The 17,780-nt window shown below is 38.1% G+C and overlaps 1 protein-coding gene across 2 annotated transcripts in view; it reads left to right on the top strand.

Annotated features, from left to right (window-relative positions):
- Positions 1 to 17,780, top strand: part of PRKG1 (protein kinase cGMP-dependent 1) — a 1,378,000-nt gene that overhangs the window by 987,997 nt on the left and 372,223 nt on the right. For both annotated transcript variants that reach the window (XM_040254675.1, XM_040254674.1), the window contains exon 5: positions 11,460 to 11,523. In XM_040254675.1, the coding sequence (XP_040110609.1) occupies positions 11,460 to 11,523 (64 nt within the window). The remainder of the gene's footprint in view (positions 1 to 11,459; positions 11,524 to 17,780) is intronic.

The following is a 17,780-nucleotide window of genomic DNA, read 5'->3' as shown; positions in this document are numbered from 1 at the left end:
GGGAAAGGCAGTGTCTAGCTGCAGCTCTCAGTAAGAGCAAGAAGAGAATGGATAACTAGGGAAGAGGACACTGGTACCGTTCTAGGAGCTGCCTACCTCTGAATTATTTACTTTTTAAGGACTCCTCTCTAATTTCTTTTGGGTACATCCATGCTGTTGCTGAGGAGCCAGAGGATGTGCTCTGACCCTTCCTAAGCCACATGCCAAGATCAGGATCTTGGAATTTTCTGCCCAAATGGCCCTGAGCTCATTTCTAGCTGTTTAGAAACCTCTTCCCAGATCTTTTTTTCCTTCCCTGCCATTTTACCCACCTCTATGTCCAGGTGTTTACATGAAGGTGGCTGCATTGTGTGTGGGGAAAGGTTGGTTGTAGTGGATGGTGCTTGCACGGGGAATCAGGGTCCTGAAATAAGGGGATCTGGAAGATAGTTTATTCAGGTATAAATTATTGAAATATTTCCCCCTATGTTATACCTTTTTAGGCAGTTTCATAGGCTCTTTGCATGTTGTTTTTTTTTTAATCTCTGTTTTTGCTCAGTTCTAGAAACTTCTAGAAGATACTGCCTATCTATTTTTAAAGCCTAAATTCATATAAAGAGATTACAAAGAATTGTCTGGGGTCAAAAGAGAAGGGGGAGGATCTTACACACACACACACACACACACACACACACGCATGCGCGCGCACACACACACATATATAAACACATTTTTTTTCCCCCCAAAAGTGGGTTCCTCTGCATGGACGTGCGTAAGGAGGTGAAGGGGAAGCACTAGAGTTCCTAGCTTGACCAAAGGATTCCTTCCTCCTCTGTGGGCAAAAAACCATAGAGATGTGACTTCAAGGGCTCTTTATGACCATAGTAGCAGAGAAATAAGAGACTTTATCCCCTACTCTCTGGGCATGACATGCCCCCTGGGTTCAGGTATGACCCTGAAGAAGAGCTAAACAATGAATGTGATCAAATAGCTCATTAAAAAACAAGGGTTGATACTCCAAATATAATTTGATTTAAAACAATGAAGGCATAGATCTTTTCAGCACTCCTGAGTCTACACTAAGATTCATTTCTGATGCATTAGAAAGTTTGTTTTAAGTATGAAATGTGTTAAATAATGCTACCAGTTAGGACAGCAGAAACTTCATCTCTGTTGTTGCTGTTGCTCTGTCGCTCAGTTGCATCCGACTCTTTGCGATCCATGGGCTGCAGCACGCCGTGCTCCTGTCCGTCCCCATTTCCCAGAGCTCGCTCACACTCGTCCGTTGAGTAGGTGACGCCATCCAACCATTTCATCCTCTGTGGTTCCTGTCTCCTCCTGCCTTCAATCTTTCCCAGCATCAGGCTCTCGGTGGGTGCAAATGTTTAGTATGGGCCAGGTACACTTTTAATGTCTTATATCTACCATCTAGCTTATTTTTACCACAGCCCTATGCAGCAGGTGGTATTATTCCCTTTTATTTTAATCTAAGGAGGCTGAAACCTAGTGAAGTTAAATATCTTATTAAAAGCATAGCTGATAATTAGTAGCAGAGCCTTAATTCAGCTGTTCTCCTTTATTCTAAAGTACATATGCTTAGTCGCTATAGAGTCTTTCTAGATAAGGAGTTTATATTTATCACACAGTAAAATTATGCCTCATATCTCTATAAAGATTTGATTTACCTAAAGTATTTTTACATGCAAGAAAAAAATTCTTCGAATTTTTATTATCTGGGGCAAGATGATAGGCAGCTATTAAAGGGTTGGAGCCATTGTGTGATAAGGACTAAATGCTGCTGATATAAAATAAATCTGAAGTATATTTTGGTGGGAGACGAGGAAGGGGGTAGAGAAAGACCAGTTTTAAGGCTTGAATAACAGAATGAACCAAGATCAATGCCAAATGATTCAATTAAGAGAGAAAAGTATGTTGAGGGCAGAAAACCTTTTGCTGAGCTTACTAAGGGGAAAGATTAGATACCTGTAAGATTAAGAAGGACCTTTACTTTAATTCTTTCAATTAAAGTAGATTCATCAATAGAAATTGATTTCTTTGGTAAGCCAGATACATCTGCTTTTATTTAGTTAGTATGAACTGTAGGAAGCCTGAAATAAACAATATGTGTCAATTTTCTTGTCATTAAACTGAATACAAGGCTGATTTCTCATGTCATAATGAGGAGGCTATTGTTTTCTAAATGCTACCCCAAAATAATTAATATAACTCTGTATGTCTTGTTCTAGGTTAGGGCATTCTTGAAGTGTTTATTGAAGAGATATCTTCTGTGGGAGACGGAGAGGGTGGGATGATTTGGGAGAACGGCATTGAAACATGTATAATATCATATATGAAATGAATCGCCAGTCCAGGTTTGATGCAGGATACAGGATGCTTGGGGCCGGTGCACTGGGATGACCCAGAGGGATGGTACGGGGAGGGAGGTGGGAGAGGGGTTCAGGATGGGGAACACGTGTATACCCATGGCGGATTCATGTTGATGTATGGCAAAACCAATACAATATTGTCGAGTAATTAGCCTCCAATTAAAATTAATAAATTTATAATAAAAAATAAAATAAATATAGGGCTATATCTGATGCTCTCTGGTTGTATTTAAAAACTGAGATCTTCTGATAAAATCAAACACTTTGCTATTGAGTTGGTTAAAAAAAATTGCTTATTCAATGTGAAAAACATTTAACCTGCATTTATATGTTCCTTTCCATTGTACAGCCATCCTTGTCTCCTCTATCTCTCATCCCACATTTAGTCTTCTAGGAAATCATGTTGTTTCTTCTCCCCAAATATAGCAGAGCTCAACCAGTTCTCACCACCTCTGTTAAGTCTACTCTTTCCAAATCTCATGTGGGTATCATTTATTGATGTTGACTGTGTTGAGTTAAAAATAAGCATATTTTAAAAAATTTATTTACTAAGTCATTAAAAAAAGTTCAAAAATATAAATTTGGAATATAGTCACTGGGAAACAAAGTCAGTTTCCTACAATACTATGTATACCCTCATAGGATGCAGTTAAAAAATAAATTTAAAAATGTGTGTAGATTTGTGACAGTCCTACCAAATAACTGATTTTATCTTGTGGATTGTAATGAGCACTTGTCTTTGAAGTTTTTCATTCAAAATATTAGAAGCTTTTTGCTTGTTGATTTCTCTCCTCATTCAGCATACCACTTTTTCTTTTTTGCTATAATGGTTTCCTTCATTAAGAGAGGTATCAGTTTCTGAATTCCAGAATATATATTTATAACTGAGCTTTGTATCACTTTGTAGAAACCTCTGTACTACTTTTTGTTCTTGGAATCTTATCATACGCCCCTTCATAGATGTTCCAAAGTTCTGTGGGAAATGTGGGTTTAACTCTGTGCCTTTGAGATCCTCAGCCTCTTTCTCCTCCAACGTAGACAGTAAAGAATTTACCTGCAGTTCAGGAGGCCTGGATTCAAACGCTGGTTTGGGAAGATGCCCTGGAGACGAGATAGGCTCTTAGGCCCCCTTTGTGGCTCAGCTGGTAAAGAATCCACCTGCAATGCAGGAGACCTGGATTTGATCCCTGGGTTGTAAAGATCCCCTGGAGAAGGAAAAGGGTACCCACTCCAGTATTCTGGCCTGTAGAATTCAATGGACTGTGTAGTCCATGGAGTCACAAAGAGTCAAACACGACTGAGCAACTTTTGCTTTCCGCTGTTCTTGTCTGGAGAATTCCATGGACAGAGGAGCCTGGCGGGCTACAATCCATGGGGTCACAAAGAGTCAGACATGACTGAGTGACTAAATCTTTAATTTTTTTCACGTATTAATATAACCTATTTTAATGAAAATGTTTTCCAAAACAAACAAAGAAAAAACAGTGAAAAGAAACTTGATTTTATATTTTTGCAAGTCTGTCAGTATCTGCCTTAGAAGACAGTGCCTTCTCATATCTGCTTCAGTATTATTCAATCTGTTGAATTTCTGGTTTTTTTTGGTTCAGGTATTTAAAAAAACCAGCCTCACAAAGATATGGAGCATAAAAAGGGAAGAGTATATTAATGGCCTTTTCAGATAATAGTGGACATTCTTATTTGACACTACACCAAAGCCCAGCAAAGGGTACTTTCTTGCAACTTAGTTGTAATGTGAAATCTGAAACCATATCAATGAACTTTTCTTACTTTATTAAATTGTAATCTGTTTACCCATCTTGGAATAGCTCTTTCTCCACATGACCTTGTAACGTCATACATTAATCATCTGGAAAATACTGGTTCAGAAATTACAAAATTTATGATACCAAAAGAATCACATTTGTTAATATCAACATTCACCAATGATCCCATCAAAAAAGTCTTCAACTATTAGAAAATCATTAAGCCCACAATGGCAGATAAAAGTTTTCTGAAGTTTGAGCTTTCATTTGAAACTTAGAATTTTATTATTGGCAGCAAATGCTATCTGTTGTTTCCCTTGAAGTGACAGTCTCACTTTGTTTTTTCCTTGAAAAATTATCTGCCAAATACTCAAGTCTGAATAAGCACAGTTTATGGTTTTTGCCTAGTAAAAACTTATGTTGTATAAAAAAGTGGCTAATTCAGCTTGCAACTGCAGCAATTATACAAGGGATTTTTCTTGAGAAAACCATTGTACTTCAGTAAGCAGCAGAGACACATGCTGTATGTTTGCCATTTTGTCATATAGAGTGTTAAAATGATATGTACTCAAGGGTTAAAATTCAATACAATTAATAACTCAGTGTTTCACCAAAACAGTTTAAAGTAAAACTAGATTTTTACTTTATCAGTTTTTTCTGTGTATATAAGACTATACTGACTACTATACTTGATATTCCATATATAGTGAGTAAAGGATATAATGTAAGTATAAGAATATAATGATGACTACTAGGGTTCCGTGGTGTAGTGGTTAGCACTCTAGACTCTGAATCCAGCGGTCCACGTTCAAGGCTCGGTGGAACCTCCAGACTTCCCAGGCGGTGCTAGTGGTGAAGAACCCACCTGCCAATGCAGAAGATATAAAGTGACTCTACTTCAATCTCTGGGTTGGGGAGATCCCCTGGAGGAGGGCATGGGAACCTACTGCTGTATTATTGCCTGGAGAATCCCATGGACAGAGGAGCCTGGGAGGCTACAGTCCATAGGGTTGCAAAGAGTTGGACGCGACTGAAGTGACTTAGCACACACATGCTTGGAGTCACTGCCTTAATTTGTGTTGAGGGGGCTTTACTTTTGCACCACCAGTACAACATAATAAAGCTGAGAGCTCAACTCTCTGTACACCAGTGCCAGATTGAACCTTGGGGACAGAGTTTTAGGTGAAGTAGAAAGGGATAGCTTTATTACTGTGCCGGAAAAAGGGGGACAAAGTGGGTTCCTGCCTGGAACAACTGTGTGTCACAACGCCCAGAGGATTTGATGAGGGGGTTTATAACAATGGTCCAAGGGTGGGATCTCTGACAAGATTTAGGTGTGTGGGGAGCCTGGAGGAGAGCATGGCAACCCACTCCAGTTTTATTGCCTGGAGAATCGCATGGACAGAGGAGCCTGGTGGGTTACAGTTCATGGGTCACACAAGCGACTTAACACAGAGGGCTTGCATGCCTTTAATCCGTTAATCTCCTAATCTTGATGGTCTTCTCTGGACCCTTTAATTTTGCCTCTGGTGTTTTCCTGGCTGCTTCTCTCTTGATTATTGTTGTTGTCCTATACAACACTTTGTACCCAATGGACTGCAGCACGCCAGGCTTCTCTGTCCTTCACTATCTCTCAGTGATTGCTCAAACTCATGTCCGTTGAGTCGGTGATGCCATCCAACTATCTCATCTTCTGTTGCCCCCTTCTTCTCTTGCCTTCGATCGTCCCCAGCATCAGGGTCTTTTCCAGTGAGTCAACTCTTCGAGTCAGGTAACCAAAGTATTAGACCTTTACCTTCAGTATTAGAGCTTCAATCCTTCTAACGAATATCCAGGGTTGATTTCCTTTAGGATTGACTGGTTGGGTCTTCTTGCTGACCAAGGGACTCTCAAGAATCTTCTTTAGCACCACAGTTTGAAAGCATCAACTCATCAGTGATCAGCCTTCTCAATGGACCAAATCTCACATCTATACATAATTACTGGAAAAATCACAGACAGACCTTTGTCAGCAAAGTAATATCTCTGCTTTTTAATATGCTATCTAGGTTGGTCATAGCTTTTCTTCCAAGGAGCAAGTGTCTTTTAATTTCATGGCTACAGTCACCACCTGCAGTGATTTTGGAGCCCAAGAAAATAAAGTCTCACACTGCTTCCATTTCCCCCCCATCTATTTGCCATGAAGTGATGGCGCTGGATGCCATGATCTTAGTTTTTTGAATGCTGAGTTTTAGGCCAGCTTTTTCACTCTCCTCTTTCACTTTAGTCAAGAGGTTCTTTAGTTCGTCTTTGCTTTCTGCCATTAGGGTGCTATCATCTATGTATCTGAAGATGTTGATATTTCTCCCAGCCCTCTGGATTCCACTTTGTGATTCTTCCAGTCTAGCATCTTGCATGATGTACTCTGCATAGAAGTTAAATAAGCAGGGTGACAATAGATAGCCTTGACTTACTGCTTTCCCAATTTTGAACCAGTCCATTGTTCCATGTCTGGTTCTAACTGTTGTTTCTTGACCTGCATATAGGCTTCTCAGGAGGCAACTAAGGTCATATGGTATTCTTATCTCTTTGAGAATTTTCTACAGTTTATTGTGATCCACACAGTCAAAGGCTTTGGTATAGTTAATGAAGCAGAACTAGTTGTTCTTCTCAAATTCCCTTGCTTTTCTGTGCTCCAACAAATGTTGGCAATTTGATCTCTTGTTCCTCTGCCCTTTCTAAACCCAGTTTGTACATCTGGAAGTTCTCAGTTCATGTACTGCTGAAGCCTAGCTTGAAGGATTTTCAGCATAACCTTGCTGGCATATGAAATGAGCACAGTTGTGCAGTAGTTAGAACACTCTTTGGCATTGCCCTTCTTTGGGATTGGAATGAAAACTAACCTTTTCCAGTCCTGTGGCCACTGCTGAGTTTTTCAAATGCGCTATCTTCTTGAGTGCAGCACTTTCACAGCATCATCTTTTAGGATCTGAAATAGCTCAGCTGGAATCCCATCACCTCCACTAGCTTTGTTCATAGTAATGCTTCCAAAGGTCCACTTGACTTCTCATTCCAGGATATCTGGCTCTAGGTGAGTGACTACACCATCATGGTTATCCAGGTCATTAAGATATTTTTTATATAGTTCTGTGTATTCTTGACCCCTCTTCTTAATCTCTTCTGCCTCTATTAGATACTTCCTATTTTTCTGCTTTATCATGCCTATCTCTACATGAAATATTCCCTGATATCTCCAATTTTCTTGAAGAGCAACTGTTAGAAACTGCCCTTTGGAACTCAGGAAAGGTCATGAATTTTGTCTACAGGGAACAGGGACAAAAAAAGAACTCCATGCCATGGAGCTCCTTAGGGCCCCACTCAGTTTCAATAGTTCTTCCATTTGAAAAGTTATTCCAGCGAAGTAGTTCAGCACCACTTATGTTTATTACCAAGTATTCATGTGCAGTCTTCTTTAATGATTGGTTGATTCTCATGTCAAATGAATAGTAGCCAAAAAGCTAGTCCCGCCATGACTGATTAATCCATTTATAAGGCAAAAGTGCAATTCTGTGGACAATATTTTCACCCATTTTTGTGTTTGCAGCAAAATCTTTAATTCAGCAAAGGACGGTGTCTTCGAAAAGAGGCAATACAATAATTTATTTTACCACCTTCTCCAACAGTTATTCAGCAAAGTCAGCTCTCCAAGACTTTATTTTTTGGCCTCCTGTTACGTGACTTCTCCAGTCAATGCAGTATGGTAACTCATTCCGTCAGGTGCTTCACTTACTTCTTCATTTGCACTTTGAAAAGGTGTACCAAACAATTTTAGGCTTAAAAACTTCATCATGTTTACATTAAAAATTTGTTTCCTTTTCTTTAAATTTTGAATGATTGGGCAAAAAATGATAAAATAAGTAACATAATAGTATTTTTTAATTGTTCTTATTTTTAGATCTGTATGCTCAAATATTTAGGATGGAATTTCATGAAACCTACAATTTGCTTTCAGATTATCATCAAAAATATCTATAAAGCTATTTATCAATATGCATATAAAGTTAGATGGATTGAAGGCAGATAAAGATGGCACAGTGTTAATAGTTGCTAATCTAGGTGGTGGGGATACAGGTGATTCTTGAGCTCTTCTTTCAGCCTTTCCATTTATTTGACATTTTTCATAGTAAAAAGTTAGTTAATAAATGAAGTCACTGAATCAAAGGTTATTCATATTATTGCTTCACTTCTAAGTCATTAAAAGAATATGGCATGGTTTTAAAAATTACATAAGGTATTTTAAAATAGTTTTATTGTGAAGTGTGCTCTGCTCTGCTGTTCTTAGTCGCTCGGTTGTTTCTGACTCTTTGTAACCCCATGGACTGTAGTCCACCAGGCTCCTCTGTCTGTGGGGATTCTCCAGGCAAGAATACTGGAGTGGGTTGCCATGTCATTCTCCTCCAGGGGATCGTCCCAACTCAGGGCTCGAACCCAGGTCTCCCGCATTGCAGGTGTATTCTTTATCATCTGAGACACCAGGGAAGCCCGCTGTGAGGTGGGTAGCTCAACAAGTCATCAGCTGATAGTCATTCAGGTAAAAGTGTTCTTCCTTTGTCTTTCTTATCTGTGCTGTGTTGTGACCTCTAGAAGAGTCTCAAGATCCCCGTTATTTTAGCTATAAAAGGGATGACTATAACAATGGTTCTTTGATAAGTGTTTATTTCCTGTTAATTGATTTCCATTTTATTAGATTTGAAAGTGCTTAAATTGTTACCAAGAATTCTTTAGTGTTTCTTCTTTAAAATAATCACTAATTTTTATTGATAATAAATGGCACTGAATGTTTTGAAGCATTTAAAATTATAAAAGATCATGTATATGCGTGTGTGTGTGTGAAGATCGTGTGTGTGTGTGTGTGTGTGTGTGAAGATCATTTGTGTGTGTGTGTGTGTGTGTGTGTGTGTCTGTGTACATATGTGCATGCTCACTCACTTTAGTTGTGTCTGACTCTTTGTGACTCTGTGGACTGTAGCCCACCAGGCTCCTCTGTCTATGGAATTCTTCAGGCAAGAATGCTGGAGCGGGTTGCCATGCCCTCCTCCAGAGGATCTTCCTGCATCTAGGGATCAAGCCCACGTCTCCTGTTTTTCCTGCATTGTAGTGGGATTCTTTACCACTGAACCACCAGGGAAGTCCATATGTGTATATATGTACATACACACACACACACACAAACAATGGAATATTATTGTATAATATAAAATAATACATTAGAAGGAAATCCAGCTATTTTGTTTTCTACTACATGGGTGGACCTTGAGGGCGTTATGCTAGACAGAGGGAGAAAAATACTTCATGGCATCACCTATATGTGGAATCTAAATGAAGAACTCATAAGAACATACAACAGTAGTTGTCAGGGACTGAGAAGTAGGGGGAATAGATTACAGAGTTTCAGCTTCTAACCATGGTTCATAGCACTGTATTGTATAACTGAAATTTACAAAAAGAGTAGAACTTATATGTTTGAAAAATACGTAAGAATAAATATACGAGGTGACAAATGTGTTAGTTAACTAGGTTAACTGGATGAGAGGAATTGTTTCACTATTTTCACTTTAAATATCTTGCATTTTTGTCAATTATACCTAAATAAAGCTGAATTTTTAAAAACTAAGTAAAATTGTAAAAAATAATTTATTAAAATGCCCTCTTAAAACTTAACATTTTTGTTTTCTTTAGTGGGTTACGTAGTCATGCAAATATTATTTTTTTTCTCATGGCTAAGAATGCTCATGAAAATGAAAATATAGAGTGGCTTGACATAGACTTAGCACAGAAGTATTAGGGCTCTCTAAAGAAGGCAGCCAATTATAATGAAATGAGAAAAACTCAGTTGTAGTTTGTGTTTTTCATAAATACCCGCTGGGATAGAAATATTCTAATTATTCTTACATCTCAGAAGAAACTGAAATATATAGCTCATTAAAAGCACATGGAAGGACTAGCTTTTTCAACCTGCATAACTCATGGAAACAGCTTCCTCTCTCTTCCTCTCTTTCTCTGATATGTTTCATCCAGCTGCTGAAATAGACTGCCTTCTGGAAATTAAAACCCACGTGGCTCAGACCATAGCAGTAAATCTGGTGGAACAGATGGTCCTGGATGAATTGTTTTACCTCTACATAAAACCTTAGGATTTTATCAATAGGCTTTACACTAAGTAATGGGAATCAGAGTGACAAATTAACAGTAAAACTTTCATGTTTATATCCAAACACTATGTTCTGGCTTCTTACATTGTATTATTCTAATCAAGCCAAAACCATTGTCCTCTAGCAACAAACCTAAGATACGTCTCATCCAGCTCATCTAACTCATTTAAATATGTTTGTTCTTTAGCAGTTTACCAAAGATTGAGTTTATATAAAGATCAGTCTTTAATAAAATACCTTACCTACAAATGTATATTCACGCATTAATAGTCTTTTCTCTACTCAAGATTGAAATAGGGTTACATGAGATATTTCCTTGCTGGTCTGTGAATTTCCCTAATAAGAAGCTGAGAAGACATTTTTCAGGGTCTACTATGAATCTGGACTTTTCTTCTCCATCCTGTCTGATCTGATCCCTATAACTCTCCTAGGAAGCATTTGTACATCCATATTTTCATAACTTTATTCAACACATGTTCTTGAGTTGTTATTAACAAATCACTAAAAATATAGTAACTGAGCAAAATAGATACAGGTCTTATTTTTGTGGTGTTTGATTTTGGCAGTGAGGATGGCCAGTAGCAAATATCTGACTAATTATCTAATTACAATTGCAGGAAGGGATAAAAGAGATCATAATAGGCAGACCTTATCTAGCTGGGGAGAGATTGGTGAAAGTGGGAAACTTCCAGTGTTATTGACTGCATGCTTGCAGTGCTGAACATGTCGGCAATTAAGCTGTGTCTTAAAAGATGGTAGAAGTTGGCCTGTCGAAAGGGGAGACAGAGAGGATGTATATGTCGGGGGAGTTCCTGGAGAGGGTGATGGAACTGGAAGGAATCTCGTGACAGCAGGCTGATAAGGGAGAGAGCGGTTTTCTCCCCGTTGTAACTGAGGCATTCAAGGTCACACAAGGAAATCTAAATGAAATTTGAACTCAGTTCTGTCCAACCTCCAATTCCTTCTTGTACATTTCTCCCGTTAGTCATCAGATTATGCTTAAGTTATTGCTGTGATCTTCATCTGCAGATTATTAGTTAAGAAATCTTTTTGCATGTTCATTCAGATATATTGCTGTTTTATTTATAAAAGTGAGCTGCAGTACATGCCTTCAGCATCATCTCTGTATTGTTTTTCAGCGTTCCAACATTCCAGAGCCTTCCTGAAGAGATCCTCAGTAAGCTTGCTGACGTCCTTGAAGAGGTAATTGTTTTTAGTCCTTGAACTTTTTGAGATGGGACTCAACCCATCACAGCTGTGCAATAAGTCACAAACTGCAGAGACCTTTTACGTTTTTTTGAGCACTGGGATGAGATATATATTTGGCTTCAAATAAAAGCAGCTCCAGCATATCTGACATTTATACACAATTAGTAATGTGAAAATCAACTTAACTATAGCAGAAGGAAATTTTTTTTACTGTGGCAAACATATTGTTACTTTGATTTCCAAGAAAGGGAGATGGAGATGGCATATATATCTCTTATTTCAATTGGTGATAAGCAACATTGTAGTCATTGCTGCTCTGAAGATATAAATTAGCAAATTTATAACATGAATTAGAAGGTTGGGTACATATTTTTTTAGCATATGAGTATTTTATGCATGTAATTGTATGTGTGAATGTGAAAGTATCACGGTTACTTCTTTTTCTCTGTACCTATAAAGCACAGGAAATATTGAAGCAGGAGAAAGGCAGGAGGTTTACACAAGTAGAGCTTGAGTGAACACAAGAGTATAGGGTCCCTGGTGCCTATAGAAACAAGTAAGCCACAGTAGCTGGGCAATTATGCAGGTAGGGAGGTTGACGGAATGGCTGGCTCTGTGGCAAATCTGGTCTGACATCTAATTTCTCAGTGATCTAGAAAGCAAGACCACCAACTATGGGGCAGATGTTTGAGAGGTTTGAAGACAGAAGAGAAGGTACGAGAAAAGTAGAAGAGGAAATGGACTAGGAAGGCATAGTATGATTACCAATCATCATTCAGGCACTATTTGATGTTACCAATCCCAAATCTCAATTAAACAGGCAAAAAGAGTTCATCCAGGATGTACGATAAGACAGGTAGATCAAACTCCACTCTGTTGTACCAAAGGATGGGAGAATTTTTAAAGCACTGGAATGAGTTGGTGGAAAAGTATTCCAGGAGCGGTGTTACCACAGAGTAGGTTCTTGTCTCATTGCAGAAAGAATTCAAAAATGAGATGGAAGTCAAGAAAGAAAAGTGAAGATTTATTAAGCTCTTAAGGGAAGAGCTGGGAACCAGGTGGGCAGTTGCCCTGAGTTTCTTTGGCAAGTTGGTTATATGAGGTGTGAAAATAAATGGACAGAATATTCATGGAGGAGAGAGGGATTTGGGGTTATATATTTCCTGATTTTCATCCTAGCTCTACCTTCCAGGGTAGGAAGGATTTTTGTCCTTATTTAGTCCTTGAGAAAGACATTCCTGAGCTGTAAAACAGGAGGTCATCAGCCTGGAAGAAGACGTTTATCTCAAAACAGGCAAATTGCGAATTTACAGTTGAAAATTTTCGAAAGTAAACACCCTAAGAAAAGGGAAATCAGGAGCCTAATAGTGTCAGAGAGGGGCCTATCTAAAGTTTAGCCAAGTGAGGGGGCTCTTCAGTCTGTCTTGCTTTCCAGCCCATTTGCTCTTGTGTGCTCTTTCAGCCCCATTTGTTTCTCTAGATTCAAGTCCCAAGTAGACAGAGAATGGGATTTAACCAGGACTGGCATTTTGCCAGGAAAAGCTGAGTGGTTGAAAGAGGGAAAAGGGGTTGAAGATACCCATGAAAGAAGGATTATAGAGACTACTCCTGGAATTTCGACTGGGCAAGGAGAGGGATTCTGAAAGGAACAAGAGTCAGTGAGTGACTGGGATCAGTGGATTTTAGTCTCAGGAGGCTGAAGAATTTTTGGAGCTGTGCTATCATAGAGATTAACCGGAAAGATACTGAAAAAGTTTTTGTCTCTAAGTACTCACAGTACCTCATAACTCAGTCAGTAAAGAATCTGCCTGAAATGCAGGAGACACAGGTTCAATCCCTTGGTCGGGAAGATTCCCTGGAGAAGGAAATGGCAATTGAGTCCAGTATTCTTGCCTGGAAAATCTCATGGACAGAGGAGCCTGGCGGGCTACAGTCCACAGGGTCACAAGAGTTGGACAGGACTTGGCAACTAAATACCAGTAGTTATATGATACATAGAATTTCAAAGGTTTATGTCCACAAATTCTTAAGAGTCTTTTATCAGAGTGAGCTCTCCTAGGATTTACTGTTCTCTCTCATCTTATATGGGAACACAAAGTAAAACAGAAGTAACATTTGATTGTTATGTTAAAATATAAGAGATCCATGAGAAAAAATTACTGGCATCCTTTTTTTCTGAATGTGCCAACCACTGTACTTGTAACCTCTGTAAATGAAAAGCTGCTTCCCCTAGTTCTGTTCTTTGTTGAATACACTGAAGAACTCTCTGATGACCTTTTTTTCTTTTTTTCTAAACAAAATGAAATAAAGTGCAAAATCACTGGCCCCAATCAAGCCTGTCCAAAATAAAATAAAACCCCATGAAATGCTTTAATCATATTCTTTCTTTTCCACAGCTGTGGAAGCATTTGCTATGTTTTGCAAAACAATAGCCATAGCTCTATAAATAATTTTGACCAAAGAAATATTTTAGTATTTTATGTCCGATTTTCTCATCAGAAGATGCCTTAATTTATGTTATACAAGCCACAGTACAGTCTACAGCAGAACTGCATGAAAATAGAAACAGATGATTAAGTCCCACACATTTGCTCTGAAGACACACAAATGAAGTAAACAGCCAAAATATGAAGTTAGACGTATGAATGTACTACCCAATAAACAAAAATGTTCAATTCAAGTTGAATAAACAAGCACAATGAGAAATTAGATTAAATTATGTATCAGATAGAGTGAAGCAAATTTGGAAGAACAAAAGCAATACCAGTGTGACTTAACATTAAAGGAAAATGTGCTTGCATAATAATTGAGCTGTCTTTCTTCCTACAACATCTACAAGAAAATGAAAGAATCCCAGATCGTTTTGAAAAGAAAGCCTGTATAGTCATTGTGTTTCACAAAGAAGCTTATAGCCTCGTTAAAACAAATATTTATGGAACATCTGCATGTGCCAGTAATTGTTCCAAACTCTGGGATTCAGGACCTTGTCCACCCAAAGCATGTTTCAGAGGAAGGTACATATGAGACATAAGGAAATGGCATCAAAATAGCATTGAGTGAGAAGGCCACTCTGTATTGGTTTAGGGAGGGAAGACCTCTCTGGTCTCAAGCTGAAATCTAAAAGCAGATACAGGATGCCATCTCTATAGGACAGAGAGAAGAGAAAGCATAATGTCCTAAACTAGGAATGAGTTTGCTGTTCTTAAGGAATAGGAAAAAAAAAAATTACAGTGAAATGAGATGAGGCTAAAGAAAATAGCCAAGGCCAGGTGGCAGGGGACTTTGCTGATTGTGATAGGAGTTATGATAAGGTTTTTAAGTGCAATGGGAAGATTTTGAGGGTTCTAAGCCATAAAATGACATGATTTGGGTTGTGTTTAAATGATAGCTCTCTGTGAGAAGAATGGATTATAGAGGGACAAATCAATTATTTAGACAGCCCCAGATGAGGGTAGATGTTTGTATGTGGATATACTTTCTTATTGACTGTTTCATTCCATTCATTATGAAACAAAACTTCCAGCATGAGGGGAACATTTTTAAAGAATAGGGGCAGGGTACACAAGGGCTGAGAGTTAACCCAAAAAAGGAAACAAACATAATGAAAGAGGAATGAGCATAATGTTATTGGTTAAGTGATTTAGGAGGGTATTTGTGACTGCAGGACAAATACATGATGTTTGGGGCGTCCTACTCTAAAATTGAAAAAGAAACCATTATATGAGTAATTTCTGCCATTGCCCACCCACCTCCCCACTTGCCTCTTCCATAATTTGTAGTGTAGATGTACCCATTTATCTGTTCTTCCTTATGAGATTATAAACCAGGAACAAATATCCTTATTCTTAGTGTGGAATTTAGTGCCCCTTTCTTTGTTTCCTTTATGTCACGTAGTACAAGTATTTTCTTTATTGAATCTCTCATGACTTTTTCAGGAACATAGGAAAATTTTCTCTAGTTTCTTTGAGAAGTTCTGTTTATGCATAGATATCAAGAGATTCTTGGTCAAAGGTCTATCCAGATCAAGATCAACAATTCCAACATTTTCTTAGGTTGTGTTTTGCAAGACAAGTTGAAGTAGTTAATTGATTCTCTAAATATTCACCTTCATTGTCACCATAGTATGTTCTTCTCATCTCGTATCTGACTTAAAGTAAGTCTTAATAATTAGTGGAAGTCATTTTTAGAGCTTCAGATTTGTTTTGCTAAAGAAGTTATTTTACAGTTTTTAAAATAAATTATAGGAGAATTTTTAGGCACATATAGGGAATAGCAAGATCTGACTTTGTAAACTAGTTTCATTAACTTCTATACTATTCTGTATACTACAGTGAAAACTATGTTGAATTCATTCATATTGAATGAAGTAGTCAAATACTGAAATCTAGTCTGAAAGCCTAGGAAGTTCTTATGGGTAAATGAAAAGAGCTGTGAAATTATAGATAGGATCTAATCTTTTTTTCTTACTATAGCAACCTAACACTTTCCTTCTTCCTTTATGTACACATAATTAGTCTCTGTAGATGAATTACATTTTTCAGATGGATGGAACAACCTGTAGCTAATCTCCACCTGAGAAATAGCTTCCTTCAGTGACTACCTACCCAAACACAATGGAGGAAAGTCACTGTAAATAACTCAGAGTCTAATATATATCTGCATATTAGAACTGTGGTGAGATCTTTAAAGGAAACAACAAATAAAAAGAATTTCTTATAGAGAGGAGGAGCAGAGATTAACCTGATATCATGGTCCAAAGAAGCTTGAAAATTAATTTGGGAAGGAGTTACGCTTTCACCAGTAAGGGTGAAAATGCTTATATAACTCAAGTAAAACCATGTTTTTATTGAAGACAATAGATTGAACAATCAAGTTAAGCCAACAAATTCACTTTTTACCACTGGTATAGCTCATTCTTTCTTTGTAAATAGAAGTGGGACATGGGTGCTATATTTAAGTCTCCTAATTTTTAAATAGAAAATAAAACATGTGAGAATCACTTCTCTGGTTACACTGAAATCTTTTCACATCCAGTTCTCTCATGAAACACTGGATTCGGTTGTCTTAGAATGAGAAACTCCCATACAACTCAGCAATCCCACTGCTGGGCATACACACTGGGGAAACCAGAATTGAAAGAGACACGTGTACCCCAGTGTTCATTGCAGCACTGTTTATAATAGCCAGGACATGGAAGCAACCTAGATGTCCATCAGCAGATGAATGGATAAGAAAGCTGTGGGACATATACACAGTGGAGTATTACTCAGCCATTAAAAAGAATACATTTGAATCAGTTCTAATGAGGTGGATGAAACTGGAGCCGATTATACAGAGTGAAGTAAGCCAGAAAGAAAAAGACCAATACAGTATACTAACGCATATATATGGAATTTAGATAGATGGTAATGATAACCCTGTATGCAAGACAGCAAAAGAGACACAGATGTATAGTACAGTCTTTTGGACTCTATGAGAGAGGGAGAGGGTGGGGTGATTTGGGAGAATGGCATTGAAACATGTATAATATCATATAAGAAACAAATCGCCAGTCCAGGTTCGATGCATGATACAGGATGCTTGGGGCTGGTGCACTGGGATGACCCAGAGGGATGGTACAGGGAGGGAGGTGAGAGGGGGGTTCAGGATGGGGAACATGTGTACACCCGTGGCGGATTCATATTGGTGTATGGCAAAAGCAATACAATATTGTAAAGTAATTAACCTCCAATTAAAATAAATAAATTTCTATTAAAAAAAATAGTGCACCTTACCTCATCAAAAAAAAAAAAAAAAACAAACTTCTGCTTCACCAGCTTTTTAAGAGCTCTCTACCTTTGGGTCTGCAGCTTTATGTGATTAGATCTGAGATACATTTGAGTCTAAATAATGGATTGTTCTGGTTTGTGTCCTTATACAGGGCATTTATTTATGTTTTCAGTTTGGGGATATTTATACTGTTATGGCCCTGACAAGATCTTGAACAAATAATACTCCTCCAAGTTTCTGAAATATCAAAGAGGACAGGATGAGAAAAATAGAAACAGAAAAGAGGCAGGGAGAGAAAACTTTTTTTTTTTTTTTTTTCCCATCTTACCATTGCTCGATAATACGCTAAAAAGCAAATACGGGATCACGGTCCAGGGATCACTTTTGGAAAAGGAGGTTATTGTAACACAAAGTGCCCCACGGCTGATTCAATATGCATCGTTCTAGCTGTGCAACTGTTGCTTGGTGTCACCATGTCATAT

Source organism: Oryx dammah, unplaced genomic scaffold, assembly GCF_014754425.2.
Source record: "Oryx dammah isolate SB20612 unplaced genomic scaffold, SCBI_Odam_1.1 HiC_scaffold_14, whole genome shotgun sequence".
Taxonomy (NCBI): Eukaryota; Metazoa; Chordata; class Mammalia; order Artiodactyla; family Bovidae; genus Oryx; species Oryx dammah.
Note: the sequence above shows the minus strand (reverse complement) of the source record. Positions and strands in the feature narration are given on the sequence as shown.